At 47.1% G+C, this 13,362-nt stretch overlaps 1 protein-coding gene across 2 annotated transcripts in view; it reads right to left on the bottom strand.

Annotated features, from left to right (window-relative positions):
- Positions 1-13,362, bottom strand: part of rab3gap1 (RAB3 GTPase activating protein subunit 1) — a 46,889-nt gene that overhangs the window by 11,467 nt on the left and 22,060 nt on the right. For both annotated transcript variants that reach the window (XM_062534727.1, XM_062534726.1), the window contains exons 19-24: positions 12,724-12,951; positions 10,903-10,999; positions 10,487-10,590; positions 10,084-10,202; positions 8,291-8,393; positions 4,104-4,352 (exon numbers count right to left, since the gene is read on the bottom strand). In XM_062534727.1, the coding sequence (XP_062390711.1) occupies positions 4,107-4,352; positions 8,291-8,393; positions 10,084-10,202; positions 10,487-10,590; positions 10,903-10,999; positions 12,724-12,951 (897 nt within the window). In that variant the 3' untranslated portion in view covers positions 4,104-4,106. The remainder of the gene's footprint in view (positions 1-4,103; positions 4,353-8,290; positions 8,394-10,083; positions 10,203-10,486; positions 10,591-10,902; positions 11,000-12,723; positions 12,952-13,362) is intronic.

Raw genomic sequence — 13,362 nt, 5'->3', positions numbered from 1 at the left:
GAATGACTTTAGCCTGGCACGATTTGTTTTTTTGTTTTTTTTTGTAACTGTACTCTAGACATTATTTTATACATTATCGTCCTCGATTTCCTACTGTACTCTACACATTAGGGATCTATACGCAATGTGTAAAAAGACTGGTGTTTTCACATTTTAAGCGATTTGGGTTGTGTAGTCAGCCAGTGCCTATGTGTTCTTTTAAAACAATCAAGAAGGAGGGAGGTTGTTTTTTTCTTGTCCTCTTTTTAGTCCATGCTAATTTCTTCATTTCCTTCCCTTCTCCTGGCCTTCTTCAGCACATCCAAACCCAATCACAGCCTTAAAGTGATTTTCAGACAAGAACTGTATCAGCATCCGTCAGCAGCGAAGAGATGACATTAGCCTTACAGAATTATGCATCCTCACAGAACACACTGTATAATGTTTTTAAAGGTTTTTCTTTTTGTAATCTTTTTTCTTTTTTTTCCTTTCAAATAATAAAAATACATGTTTTTTTTTGGATGGTTGTATAACAAGCGTTTTCCATTTTTGCTCGAGGTGTTGGCTGTGGCGGAATCCAGCGCATGGCTGAGTGCGGAGAGAGAGAGAGAGAGAGAGAGCGAGAGAGAGAGGGAGTAAAAGAGAAAGAGCGAGAGAGGGAGAGAGAGAGAGTGCATTTGCCACCCACACCACTCCTATCTCCCCTTCCCCATTCAGGGATCACTTTAATCCCTCATAAAGAACCTGCGCCGCCAAGGCGTTAATCTACTCGTCTGCCTTTTCAGTTGGCGCAAACTGGCAAACCAACATGATCCCAATGAGTCAAAGCTGACAGTATGGCACTCTCCGTGATTCCACATCGTCCAATTACGTCTAAAATTATGATCTGGTTACTAAGGAGACAACCAAAAAACCCCGCCGCACAAACGCCGCAATTTTTGTTTTTTTTCCCCACTACAGCTCACAATGCTTGGAAAAGACAACCGGCGCTTTTGCTTCAGGCAATACTGTGCTGAGAGTGCTTTGTGAAAACCATCTAATCTGCTCAGGAAAAATTACAGAGATATGTGACCTATTATATCATCCACTAGTCTACTAATCTACTTGTAGTGCTATGTTAAAAAGCAACGATGACAAACCTTTTGTTGATCTGTAATCTGTACTCTTAAGTCATGCTTGAGTCATGCCGCTGGAATGTAGCTTTGGTGTCTCGTTGCTTTTGAGATAAAATATGTCAGTGTGACTACTAGGATACCTACTGGGCTTTTCAAAGTGAACTGTTCGCGGCCCGAAATAGCCATGGAAAGGAAATGGTCATAAAGCAAGGGCCAATTATAAAAGCGCACGGTTTCTACATGATCTCATCACTTATGCTCTGTTCACTGTTAACATCGGACTTCCAGTGGCAATCTATTTGTGGAGCCCGTGGCACACAGCAACTAAGCAATACACCTACACCACCATGCCTAAGGCTGCTGGCCAATCTAAGAGAGGGCAATTATATACACTTTAATATCAAAGAAAAAGCACAGCTGTTTTTTTTTTTCTCCTACAGGGTTATCTGGGTTAACTAGCTTGGCTAACTCCTCCTTTATCAGTGTGACCCAGTGAACCTCACTGTGCAATGCTGACTCAAGTTTGATGCATATTAATCCCAAGAGAGGCTAATTAGAGGACAGTTTGCAGTTTGGACAGCAAACACGGTGGTAAATTTGTGTGTCTTTAGATACGATGATTTTGACTCAAGGCTACGGCGGCCCCCAAAGCCTCGTAAATTTACCTCTTTTGAGATTCCTCTCATTTGCAGACGGTATTATCTCATAACAATTTCATCAGCAGGAGCCGCTGGGAATTAAAGTAAAGAGAGTTGGGTCGCCATAATTTCTGGTTGCGAAAGTGCTATTTGCCCACCGGGTCCACTGGGAGAAGGACGTGTTTGAGTACGCCTGCTGTTCTTACCCACACCTTCCACTGTCCAACAGCACCCCAGTGCTTGCCAGTTTTGAAAAGAGAGAGGGAGAGGGAGAGAGAGAGAAAGAAAGAGAGAGAGAGAGAGAAAATCAACTGTTTGGGGGTGTGTGGGATGGGGGGGGGGGGGTGTAGAGGCAAAGTGTGGAGAGTTGCTATGGCAACAGAGACAGAAGGATAAGCAAGCGCTTTCGGAGTGCTTAAGTGTGTTCCGCACGGCGGCAGCACTCTTTATGGAAAAGCTCAGAGAGAGAGAGAGAGAGAAAGAGAGAGAGAGAGAGAGAGCGAGAGAGCAGCCAACAGCCAGTGATGAAGCTGTTAACAAGTCTCCTCCTCTCCCTCAGCCCCAGGCCTCGCTGTGTGCCAAACCGACGACGCAGCGACGCATCTCACTCCTGACTAACTCGGAGGAGCGCAGGAGAGAAAAGTTAAAAATGGAGCTTGATGAAGTTGAAACTGAAACTGACACTGAAACTTTGGCATGTGTACATGAGATGATTGTGTGTGTGTGTGTGTGTGTGTGTGTGTGTGTGTGTGTGTGTGTGTGTGTGGTGGTGGTAATAGCTATGAACATGAATAGGCTATTAACAGAGAAACATCAAATTGTCGACCCTTAAAAACAATACTCATTAGTCTAAGCGTAACATTACTAGGTTTTAGAGTTCATTTTTTTCAAGGTTATTAAAAACACCAGTATTTCTAAATTGCAGCGGTCAAACTTTTACAATGCTATTTGCCGATGTGCCCAAACCCTAGATTGGTATTAAATTTAAACTACTTGCACCTTTTGAGATTTTCCTCCCTCCTGTTCTGCTAACTCATTTTAATTGGAAAGACACACTATTGACTGATTAAGATTAGCCTACACGCAGGGTTGATTGGTTTGAGCGTCTGTACAGCACCATGGTTCAAACAGCGACAAGATTAAAACAAAACGGCACCATTTGAAATGTTTTCAAGTTTTCATTTTACTGTAATTAAGCAGTACTAAACAAACAAAAAAATATGCTACAGTACATGTATGTATGTCTACTACACGCATCTGACATGTACAGACTTTGGTTAGTTCCACAGTGTCTGTGTGCCCCATTAGTCAAACGCTGACGAACGGTTTCTCATTGTCCATATACTGACTTCAAGATGATTTGATAAAAATGAATTAGATTATCTATTAATAGCACTTAACACCACTGTTCATAGACACCAATGACACTGACAATGACACCTCTCTACTCTGGAATATGTGAGTGCCAACATCTTTTTGATATATACAGTCACCTGTATAATTGCACTTGCAGCAAAAGGTCCTTTACACAGATGTTGGAGGGAAAGTGACAAGACAATTACCATTATGGCTGAGATATTATGGGATGCACAAACAGCTGACCAATGGCTGTATACCCATCGTAAAGCGCTAACAACGGCATGAATGAGCAGAAACAGAAGAGGCAGAGAAATAGACTAGTGTTGGGCTGGTTGTCAATAGCAGCACACTAAGTGTCCCACAAAATACAATATAGTCAAATGGCATGATTTTGGTGACATTTTAAAATACTTAAACAAACAAACAGTTGTTTCATTTAATATGATTTTTTACATTTTTTTGTGTCTTCTTTAGAGACTTTGTGTTTAGTCTGAGAAAATAACAATTCTGAAGTGTTCCCCCTGGAATACTCCCATCTTACTAAGGGTCCGTTCTGATCGTTTGCAATATTGAACTCTTTCAAAAGGTAAGATAAAAGGTAGGACCCCCCCCATACCCCATCACCCAAATAAGGAGTGGAACTAAAGCGCATACCTGTGCATCTGGTGCTGAGTGACTAGCTTGTGTAAAAGGACTAGCTCCCCGGCTAACGTGACTCCCATGGAGTGGATTACCCAACCCAATATGAGCTAAAGCCGTAAGCAGAAGGATTCGGAACAACAAAGGCTGGCTCCCCAAAGTAGTGAGCGAGTTCCCGCTGAGAGCCCACCGCACTCCTGCTGTTCCAACACTGCCTTCAGCACGGGGCTCACCCTCCTGACTCGCGCCTGTTCCTATAGCCAAAGCACACCCACCCACAGGCCCCTACTTCCTTCAAAGTACCCCCACCCACCCACACTCACCCACCCACCCACACCCTCCCCCCGCTTTCCCTTGCGGCCGTGTTCACCACCTCTCAGAAGAAGGAAGTGTCCGATGAGAAGGCCCCGGCCAGACGGAACTCCTCGCGCAACATGACGCAGAACATGCGCTGGGGCAGGGCCTTGGAGTACGGCGCCGGGCGGGGAACGCACGTCCGCAGGATCACCTCGCGGCCAGCAGGGGGCGGGAAGTCCGGGATTCCGCCCGCCGACGCAGGCTTCTTGTCTTCGGCGCCGCCCGGGCGGCCGCTGTCCTCCTCCAACGGGGCCAGTAGCGCCGCCTAGGGGGTGAAAGGAGGAGAGATTAGCTTGCGCTGCTACAGGACAGAAATGCTAATGAAGTGAGAGCGCTAAGCTAATCCAAGCTAAGCTAATGAAGTGAGAGCGCTAAACTAATCCAAGCTAAGCTATTGAAGTGATCGAGAGCTAACCTAAACCAAAAGGTTGCTTCTGCAAAAAAAAAATGCATTTCTCCAACTCACATGGCTCATGCTTAATGAGCAGAGGAGGAGAAAAAATATTCTCCAAACCCTTCTCCCTTATTAGTGCAGAGAAAATTATTTATTTTGTATGAAACAAGGCATAATGACAGGGAGGGTGGACATGCATACGGCAGCCACTTCCCTCTCAATTAGCAATTAACAAACGACACTAATTAGAAAGTTGATTACAAATTAGGAAAATGTCTTTTCACATCACCAATAAAAAAAGTCATCTAATGGGCAAGGAGCAGGAGCACAATAAACTAGCAGAATTATGATTCCAAGTGAGCTGGAACAAAACTTTTGCTAATGTGGTACAAATACAGCCAAGGAATAAACAAATAAATAAAATGGAAGCAACGGATTGCAAAGAAGCTCTTGTGGGTCGACTTGAATGGGAACAACTACAGTAAAAAAAAACAAAAAAAAAACAACGACTCTTTCTAGCATGAGACTAACACCAGGGTGCAGGACGGGGACACATGATATTCAAACTCACAAACCTCCATCTCCCCTAGAAAGTCCTTGTTACGAAAAGAATCCCCATTAAGATAATGAATGCAGGGAACACAACAAAAATGGTCTGATTATTTCACGGACTCGGAATGTGTCAGGGAAGGACAAGAGTGTCGGTGGAATGAGCAGCTGGGCAGGAGAGTGAAGGCCGTGACATACTCCGGCGTCTATGCCCCGCGTGACGAGTATTGCGTCATCAACGCGCACGTGGGATGGGGGGGAGGGGGATTGGGGGGGTTGGTGTGCTTCCCAATGATTGAGACCGCGTGTCAGTGACGCACATCTTCGACACACGCACATGTTCACGGAGGAACACATCACTTACTTGAGAGAGTCTGGTAATGGTCCCCAGGAATAATGATCCGACTGGAATCTATGCTAAAGGGTTAGTTAGTGGGGACAGACCACAGTTATGTTTGACACACGGGGGAAGGAGGGGAGTGGTGGTGGGGGGTGGTGGGGGGGAGGGGGTTGGGTGAGTGGTTACCTCATCATTGAAGTCAGCCACCTTGACAGAGATGAGTCAAGCAGCATTAGAAAAAAATAACAGAACAAAAAACAGAAACACACACATACAAAAAAGGTGAAATGGACAGAACACAGGACAAATAGAAAGACTATAATCTGTCTGTGGTGGGGTTGGAAGAGCAGCGAAGCACCAGCTGCCTTCGCCAAAACAAACTTGCATGCATGTCCGCATCACACACCCCACCTCTACGGATCACACTTCAAATCAAACATGCAACTGGGCTGCTTTTCAAAAAGACAGACAGACAGACAGACAGTCAAGCTAAGTCAATCTCAGTGGCATGCGTCAAAAAGAGTTCCGGTCAAATACAAAGTGTTCCTTTTAAGAACATGGTGCATGTTCTCTTCTCCACGCTGTTTAACTCAGATTCTTTAACTGCCTCTCTTGCCTGAAATCTCGGCTCCTTTGAAAGGCTGATTTCTAGTGATTTACATGGGATGCTCGGGATAATTATTGCCTTTCTATTTCCAGCTTGACAACTCAAGGGGTATAATTTAACACTCACACTCATGTCGGCCCCAAATGAAAGAAAAAAAAAAGGAAAAAAAGAGCAAAAACTGATTGTGAGAGTTCTAAGCAAAACACATTCAAAGGCTTAGAACTTAGAGGAAATAGTCACGTGTGTGGTTTTGGCTTTCTACACACCGACGGCACAGGTGTCAGTGTTTGATTACCTCATAAAGCACTCTGAAGGTGGGCAGAGACAGAACTTGCCGAGGGATTCTATGAAGTGAATTTCGTCTTGAATAAGTCATGAACTAATAGCTGTGTACAAAATAAACATTTCGGCTGATTTTAACAACTAACACTAATGTTCATTCTTAGCTTCACTGCTGGATTGAAATGGCAGTTTCTGTTGCGTTTAAACCTCTGAGATGGAACCTTTTCAGTAATTTGTTGAGGGCGTTTAAATGCACACTAATGCATTGAGCTTATCTTGGCAATAAGAAAAATATCCTTCTTCTGGAAGAAGTATCTTATCATTATCCTATTTTATTGGCCCATTATCTGATGATTACACCAATACAATTAGCTCAACATAGATTGCTCTCATAAAAATACATTTGAACATATTGGCTAAAACAACTACATGACTCCTGAATAAAAAAAAAAAAAAAAAAAAAAAACCTGATGAACCAATATGTAAAAGATTTTCCTTTGAAGGCAACTCCAGACATACTGCCATACAAACAAACCTTGTACAAGTCCCTTGGCTCACTGGTATCGAAGAGATCAGCTGAGACCATCTACTGTGTTACTGTAGACATGCTGAACAGAGGTTATACCACTTCTGTTCGAGCCACAACTATACTGACAGAACCTGTGTACATTTAAATGCTAGCAAATGCTCCATGTCATTGTCAACACAACCATCCTGCCACAAACACATATCTCATACTACTCAACACGACTCCTAACAGAAAGGCTACACAAGGCATGCAACTGAAGCGTTCCATTCGCTGAGCATATGCTACAACAAGCAGCTTCCACTATAATCGATGGAACTGGCAACACCAGATGTGATAGCGACGCAAACATTCAAAATAAATTAGACCAGTCTTTTAGAACTATTATTATTCTCCACAAACGGAAAAACGGCCAAATGGGCTTCAGTCATGTGCTTGGTGTAGCCTGCCTGTAAGAAATAAACCAGTTTGTAAATGTCTTCAGTCATTGGCTTTAACAATACCACCAAATCTACAATACCTCTCAAGTCTACACGACATACTAACATTAGCCTTTCTCTCCCTCTGATGCAGAGAGCAGTGTTTTAATGTAGACAGACGTGTTGAAAAATGAGACAAACAACGCAGTCGACAGAAACGTGTGCTCACTGAGGCGTGCTTACATCAACACTTGGCAAACGTGTTTAATTACCTGCACGTCACATTAAATCATACGGCAGACATCTGCTTGTCTCTCATTAATTGATTTCATTACTACGATTCTTTGAGCAAAAAAAACTCGTTTCATGCGCCGAAATCCATTTCTTCCAGTTTTTGGGGTTCCATTTACATTAGAACACCATAATCTCTCACACGTCTTTGTCTTAATTCATATGATTTAACGCAGGGAGTGCAGTTAAAACACACCAAGCAGCAAACGCGAGCACACACACACACACACACACACACACACACACACACACACACACACACACACACACACACACACACACACACACACACACACACACACACACACACACACACACACACACACACACACACACACACACACACACACACACACACACACACACACACACACACACACACACACACGGGGTGGGGGGGAGCCAGGCAGGTGGTGTGTTGTTGCTCATACTGCAGGAAGATGCATGTAAGCCAAGAGGGACGCTCCCAGGCCTCCATCAGGAGCGCAATCAAAACGTGCAAATTCTCCATCCCACTGTTCTAACCCACCCCCAGATCCCCAGACAATTCTGCACGCTCTGCGCGCGTGTGTGTGTGTGTGTGTGTGTGTGTGTGTGTGTGAGAGAGAGAGAGTGAGTGAGTTAGAGAGGGGGAGAGAGGGAGAGGAAGTGTGTGAGAGCGTGCAAGAGAGAGTGAGAGAGAGAAAGAAAGAAAGAAAGAAAGCATGAAAGAGAAAGAGAGAGAGAGAGAGAATGAGAGTGAGTGTGTGAATATGTTCTGACAGCTCCAGGAGGCGCTGTGGCGGCCATGTTTACCCTCTGTGAGCTGACAAACAGCTTGTGGATGATGCTGCCGGCTGGGCCTCGTCCCGCTCCCAGGACCGCTACCTCTGGCTCATCCAGCAGAGAGCTGACAAACCTGACAACACACACACACACACAGAGAGAGAGAGAAAGAAAGAGAGACAGAGAGAGAGAGAGAGAGAGAGAGAGAGAGAGAGAGAGAGAGAGAGAGAGAAAGAGAGAGAGAGAGAGTGAGTAAGAGATTGCATGATATGGGAGGACAGAAAGAGAAACAGACAATGCAAGTCAGGGACAGACAAAAAAAAGGGAAGACAGAGGGAGAGAGAGACGAGGTTACAGAATTATTAAATAATGATACAAAAAACACACGAGCGTGAGAAGGGTCCAGTGTGGCTGGAGAGGACGACAGGGGAGACCTCAGGTGGATACACCTGCACGGGGACAACAGTGATAACGCAATCAGGCGCTCCACGGGCGCCACTGACGAAAGGACAAAGCAACAGCAGCAGCACCCACACTTGGGGTTGGAGCTCTGTGCTCCGACACAAATAAAACACTTTCAACACAAACAGAGAACACACCGACAAACACACACACACACACACGGGCACACACACACGGGCACAGGTGGCGTCTGGCTAGTGACGGTGGCCTCCCCCCTCCCCCGGGGCGGCTCTGGGATGTGCTCCTAATGAGGCTGGCTGTCCTCGGCCGCCTGGCCCCCGCGGTGGCCCCTGAGCGGCCCCTGGGACTAACGAAGTTCCGGAACATTCTCTGGCTGGCGTGGCGGCGGCGGCTCCCGTGGCCCCTGTCAACCCTTCGGCCCGCCACTCACCGCCACCTGAGACGCCGGAGACAAGCCCACCCCCCTCTCTTCTGTCTCCACGCCAACCACTGCCCCGGCACCCCGAAATAACCCATCCCCACTTATTAGAAGTGGTGTGTGTGTGTGTATATATATAAATATATGTGTGTGTGTGTGTGTGTGTGTGTGTGTGTGTGTGTGTGTGTGTGTGTGTGTGTGTGTAGGTGGGTCGAGGGCACTGGGGGAGAGCATTAATAAAGCGGAGAGAGCAGTGGTGTCTATCTCTCTCTCACACACACACACACACACACACACACTCTGAGTGTGTATGTCAGTCTATATGTGTGCTGAATGGGGGGCCCTACAAGACTCTAAGCAATTTAAATAATCCCAAGTCCCATTTCAATCTCCGCTCTGTTTACCTAATATGCAAGATCACATACACGCTCCCAGTGAAAGGGAGCCAGTGACGCCATGAAGGAGGGAAAGGGGCAGAGCGTTCAGAAAAAGAAGACGAGAGCTAAAGATAACATACCAATCACACGTAAGGAACTATGTTATTATATATGAATGTTATTACCAATAGCCTGTGTGAGTGTTTCTATGCGAATCTGCCTGCATGAAGTGTTTGTTGACGTGCGATGCATAGGAGTGTCTGTGTGTGTGTGTGTGTGTGTGTGTGTGTGTGTATGGAAGCATCTCTGTATAATATGTGTGTGCGTCCATGAGATATGTGTTTGTGTGCAAGTAAGTGCATGTAAGTGTGTCTGTGTGTGTCTGTGTGTGTGTGTGTGTGTGTGTGTGTGTGTGTGTGTGTAAGCAACTCTGTATAATATGTGTGTGCGTCCATAAGATATGTGTTTGCATGCAAGTAAGTGCATGTAAGTGTGTGTGTGTGTGTGTGTGTGTGTGTGTGTGTGTGTGTGTGTGTGTGTGTGTGTGTGTGTGTGTGTGTGTGTGTGTGTGCGCTTGTGTGCTTCAGATCTGATGTTCAGCCCACCTTTCCAGCTCCTCTTCCTCCTCTCCTTCCCGCTCGCTCTTCCCGATGCCAAACTTGGCTTTAAGGGAGCGGGCGCGGGCTATGACCGCCTCCAGCACCATGACCTGGTTAATGAGGTCCTGCCAAGAGAGAGAGACCGAGGGCACACAGTCAGGTAGGGGGGTAAGGAGGAGGGAGGGACAGAGAGAGAGAGAGAGAGAGAGAGAGAGAGAGAGAGAGAGAGAGAGAGAGAGAGAGAGAGAGAGAGAGAGAGAGATGTGGCCTGAAATAAGTGACAGAGAGCATACGGAATGGAGGGAGGTAGGATATGGGCAGAAAGAGAGGGAGAGCAAAAAAGAGAGAGAGTAAGAGCGTGAGAGAGAGAGAGAGAGAGAGAGAGAGAGAGAGAGAGAGAGACCCTCACCTCCACCTTCTTGTAGTCAGGGCTGGGGTGGCGCAGCAGCTTGCTGGCGTGGGAGATCATCTGCTGCATGGCCTTACGCACCGACAAGATGTCCTCCCTGGCCTCTGTGTTGGGGAAGGGCAGCGAGCAGGAGTGGCCAGGAGAGAGGACGACGAGAGGCAGAGCAGAGCAAAACAGACAGACAGAGGGAGAAAGTGTGTGAGAGAGAGAGAGAGAGAGAGAGAGAGAGAGAGAGAAAGAGGGGAGTGTGTGAGAGGAGAAAAAACGACAGAAAGAGTGGACAAAACACCATTTCGGCTCTTCAACAGGGCCATCTGCATGCACTACTAATTCTCACATGCATATGCATACGCTCTCTCTCTCTCTCTTTTCTCTCTCTCCTCTCTCTCTCTCTCTCTCTCTCTCCTCATCCTCACCTTCCTCCTTGACCTTGAGCACGGCGGCGTGCAGCAGGCAGGGGAGCAGGTGCCGCGTGAGGTCAGCAGGCTTCTGCATCGCCAGGTAGTGGAGCACCTACAGGAAGCAGAGACAAGCAGGTGTCACACACAACAACAGCATCTGGGTGTGCTAGTGTGTGTGTGTGTGTGTGTGTGTCTTTTGGGTAGTGTAGTGTGTACATGGTGACAGAAGAGGCTCTTCCTCTGGTGGCTTTTGTGGGTCAAGTGTCTCTCCAGAGCAGCGAGAGAGAGTGTGTGTGTGTGTGTGTGTGTGTGTACTCTGCTCTGCGCATCTGTGGAAACCAGGCTGAGCCTGGAGTAGAGCTGAAGCACTGGTGCTTTTGTGTGGATGACAACAGAGGGAAAAGCACTTCTTCAGCACCCAGTCTTTTTTTTTCCCCCTCCGCTCCAAGTGCCTCCTCACGACGCGCCACACCATCGAGCGCGTTTGGCACCCGAAATGTAATCAACCGAATCCCCCTGCGTTTACTCAGCCGTATTTACAGTGTGATAATTCCGTTTCCAGGCCGGAAAAAGTTTAAGGTTGCCGTCGTTTTTTTCTTTCTTTCTTTCTTCTATTTTTTTTTTATTTTTTTATTCTAAACTGATGTCCCCAATAACATACAAGCCTTGAGGCTCTCTGGCATAAGGCACAAATTCTCTCTCCACAGCAAGGTGACCTCCTTGTGGCTGTGATCTTGACTGCAATCAGAGGACTGGAAAAATATGAGCGTCTCAGTCATCTCCGAGGACAACTCGCAGGAGCTCGGAAGAGGAAAAAAAAAAAAAGAGGGGAGGAAAAATGGAAAAATGGAGAAAAAAAAGGAGGGGTGAGGTGTGTGGGGAGGAGAAAAAAAATAAATTAAAATCAGCAAATTAATTCAGACTAAATCCTTGCACCTGGAGTTTCCCCAGCTGAGCCCAGGAGGATGCTGAAGGACGTCGGCGATGACGACCTTCAAGCTGGGCAAGGTTCCCCCGAACCGCTCCCCGAGCCCCGCACGGCACGGCGCCACGGACCCCTGACAGGGAGACGTTATGCTCTAACCCACTTTCTCCGACACGCGCGCACACACGCGCACACACGCGCGCACGCGCTCTCCTGATTGGACGACGGCTGGGTTCGCGTTCCCGCAAAGCTCGGTGACCGCTACCTGCATTTCACCTCTGCCATCTCAAGTTACAACACATCCCACCCCCTTTTCGTTTTTTTTTTTTTTTTTTTAAAGCACCCTTTTTTGACGTTAGATATGCAGGCATGTCCTTTGCTAAATTTGTTTTTGAAAGCGTTCAACAGGGTGTCCGAAAGTGACACTCCGGAGACGAGTCTGTCCTCCTGTCCTCCCTCTGCTGCTGTTTGCAGGGGGAGAGAGAGACGATGAGGCAATGCGGTGCAAGGCTTCCAACGCGGAGCAGAAACCTGCAGAAATGAACGCGGAGATGCTGAGAGCGAGTGTTCGGGTTAGTCACAAACAGAATGCAAGACAGGAAGTGAGTCAGTGAGTCTTCGCAAGACTGGTATGGGGAGAACTGGAAAAGTGTTTCAGAAAAACCTGAAGAAAACTAAAGAATGTTATTTCTGTCTGTCATCTGAGAGAGACATACATATGACATAAATAGTTTTTTAAACAATGTTGGAGACATTTTGTAAACATGCCAGCGAGACTACGCTTTCGTAATATTCGAGGCAGAAATATATAACATTCCTTTAAAAAAAAACAAAAAAAAAACAGAAAAAATAGATACACGTTACAAGGAGCTATTGCGTACGCCGGCGTCATATTCAAAAACTCCACAAACCTTCTCGGCCTCCTTGGTGTCGTCGAAGAGGCGTCGCTGCCTGCGCACGGGCGTGGCCTTGGCCGTCTCCCAGGCCTCCACCCACATGTTGCCCGGGATCTTCATGCGGGCGCTGAGGTCGCCCTTGACCACCGTCTCGCCCGCCTCGTCCGTCACCTCCTCCTCCACGTAGTCGCGGGGCGAGTACCACCGCACAAAGTCCTCCAGGTGGCAGCCGGGGTTCGCCGCCTACCAGGACGAAAGAGGGCCAGAGGTCAAAGGTCAAATCGGAGAGAGAGCAGAGGTGAAATGGTGGTGGTGACCGATGGCTAGAGGGCTAGAGGGTGGCAGTGTGTGTGGTCTTGTGGTGGATGGCTCCGGGGAGTGAATGGAGAGTGAATGAAGGGAAGACATAGCGGGGTCTTCGGGTCTCTCACTGGCGTGTCGGTGACAGCGCATGAATCACCCAAACTGTGAGCAACGAGCACGAGGGTGTCAGCCGCCGCACTCCAAAATAACTAGCTGACGAATCCCCGACACACACACACACACACACACACACACTCGTACACACACACTTGCGCACAATCATACACGCACGCACAATCTCAGCTCCCAGTGTGACCTTTTCTGTCTGTCTGCTGAAGCCGCGCGCACTCT

Source organism: Sardina pilchardus, chromosome 4 (assembly GCF_963854185.1).
Source record: "Sardina pilchardus chromosome 4, fSarPil1.1, whole genome shotgun sequence".
In the NCBI taxonomy this organism is placed as follows: domain Eukaryota; kingdom Metazoa; phylum Chordata; class Actinopteri; order Clupeiformes; family Clupeidae; genus Sardina; species Sardina pilchardus.
This window is presented reverse-complemented; position numbering and strand designations above follow the sequence as displayed.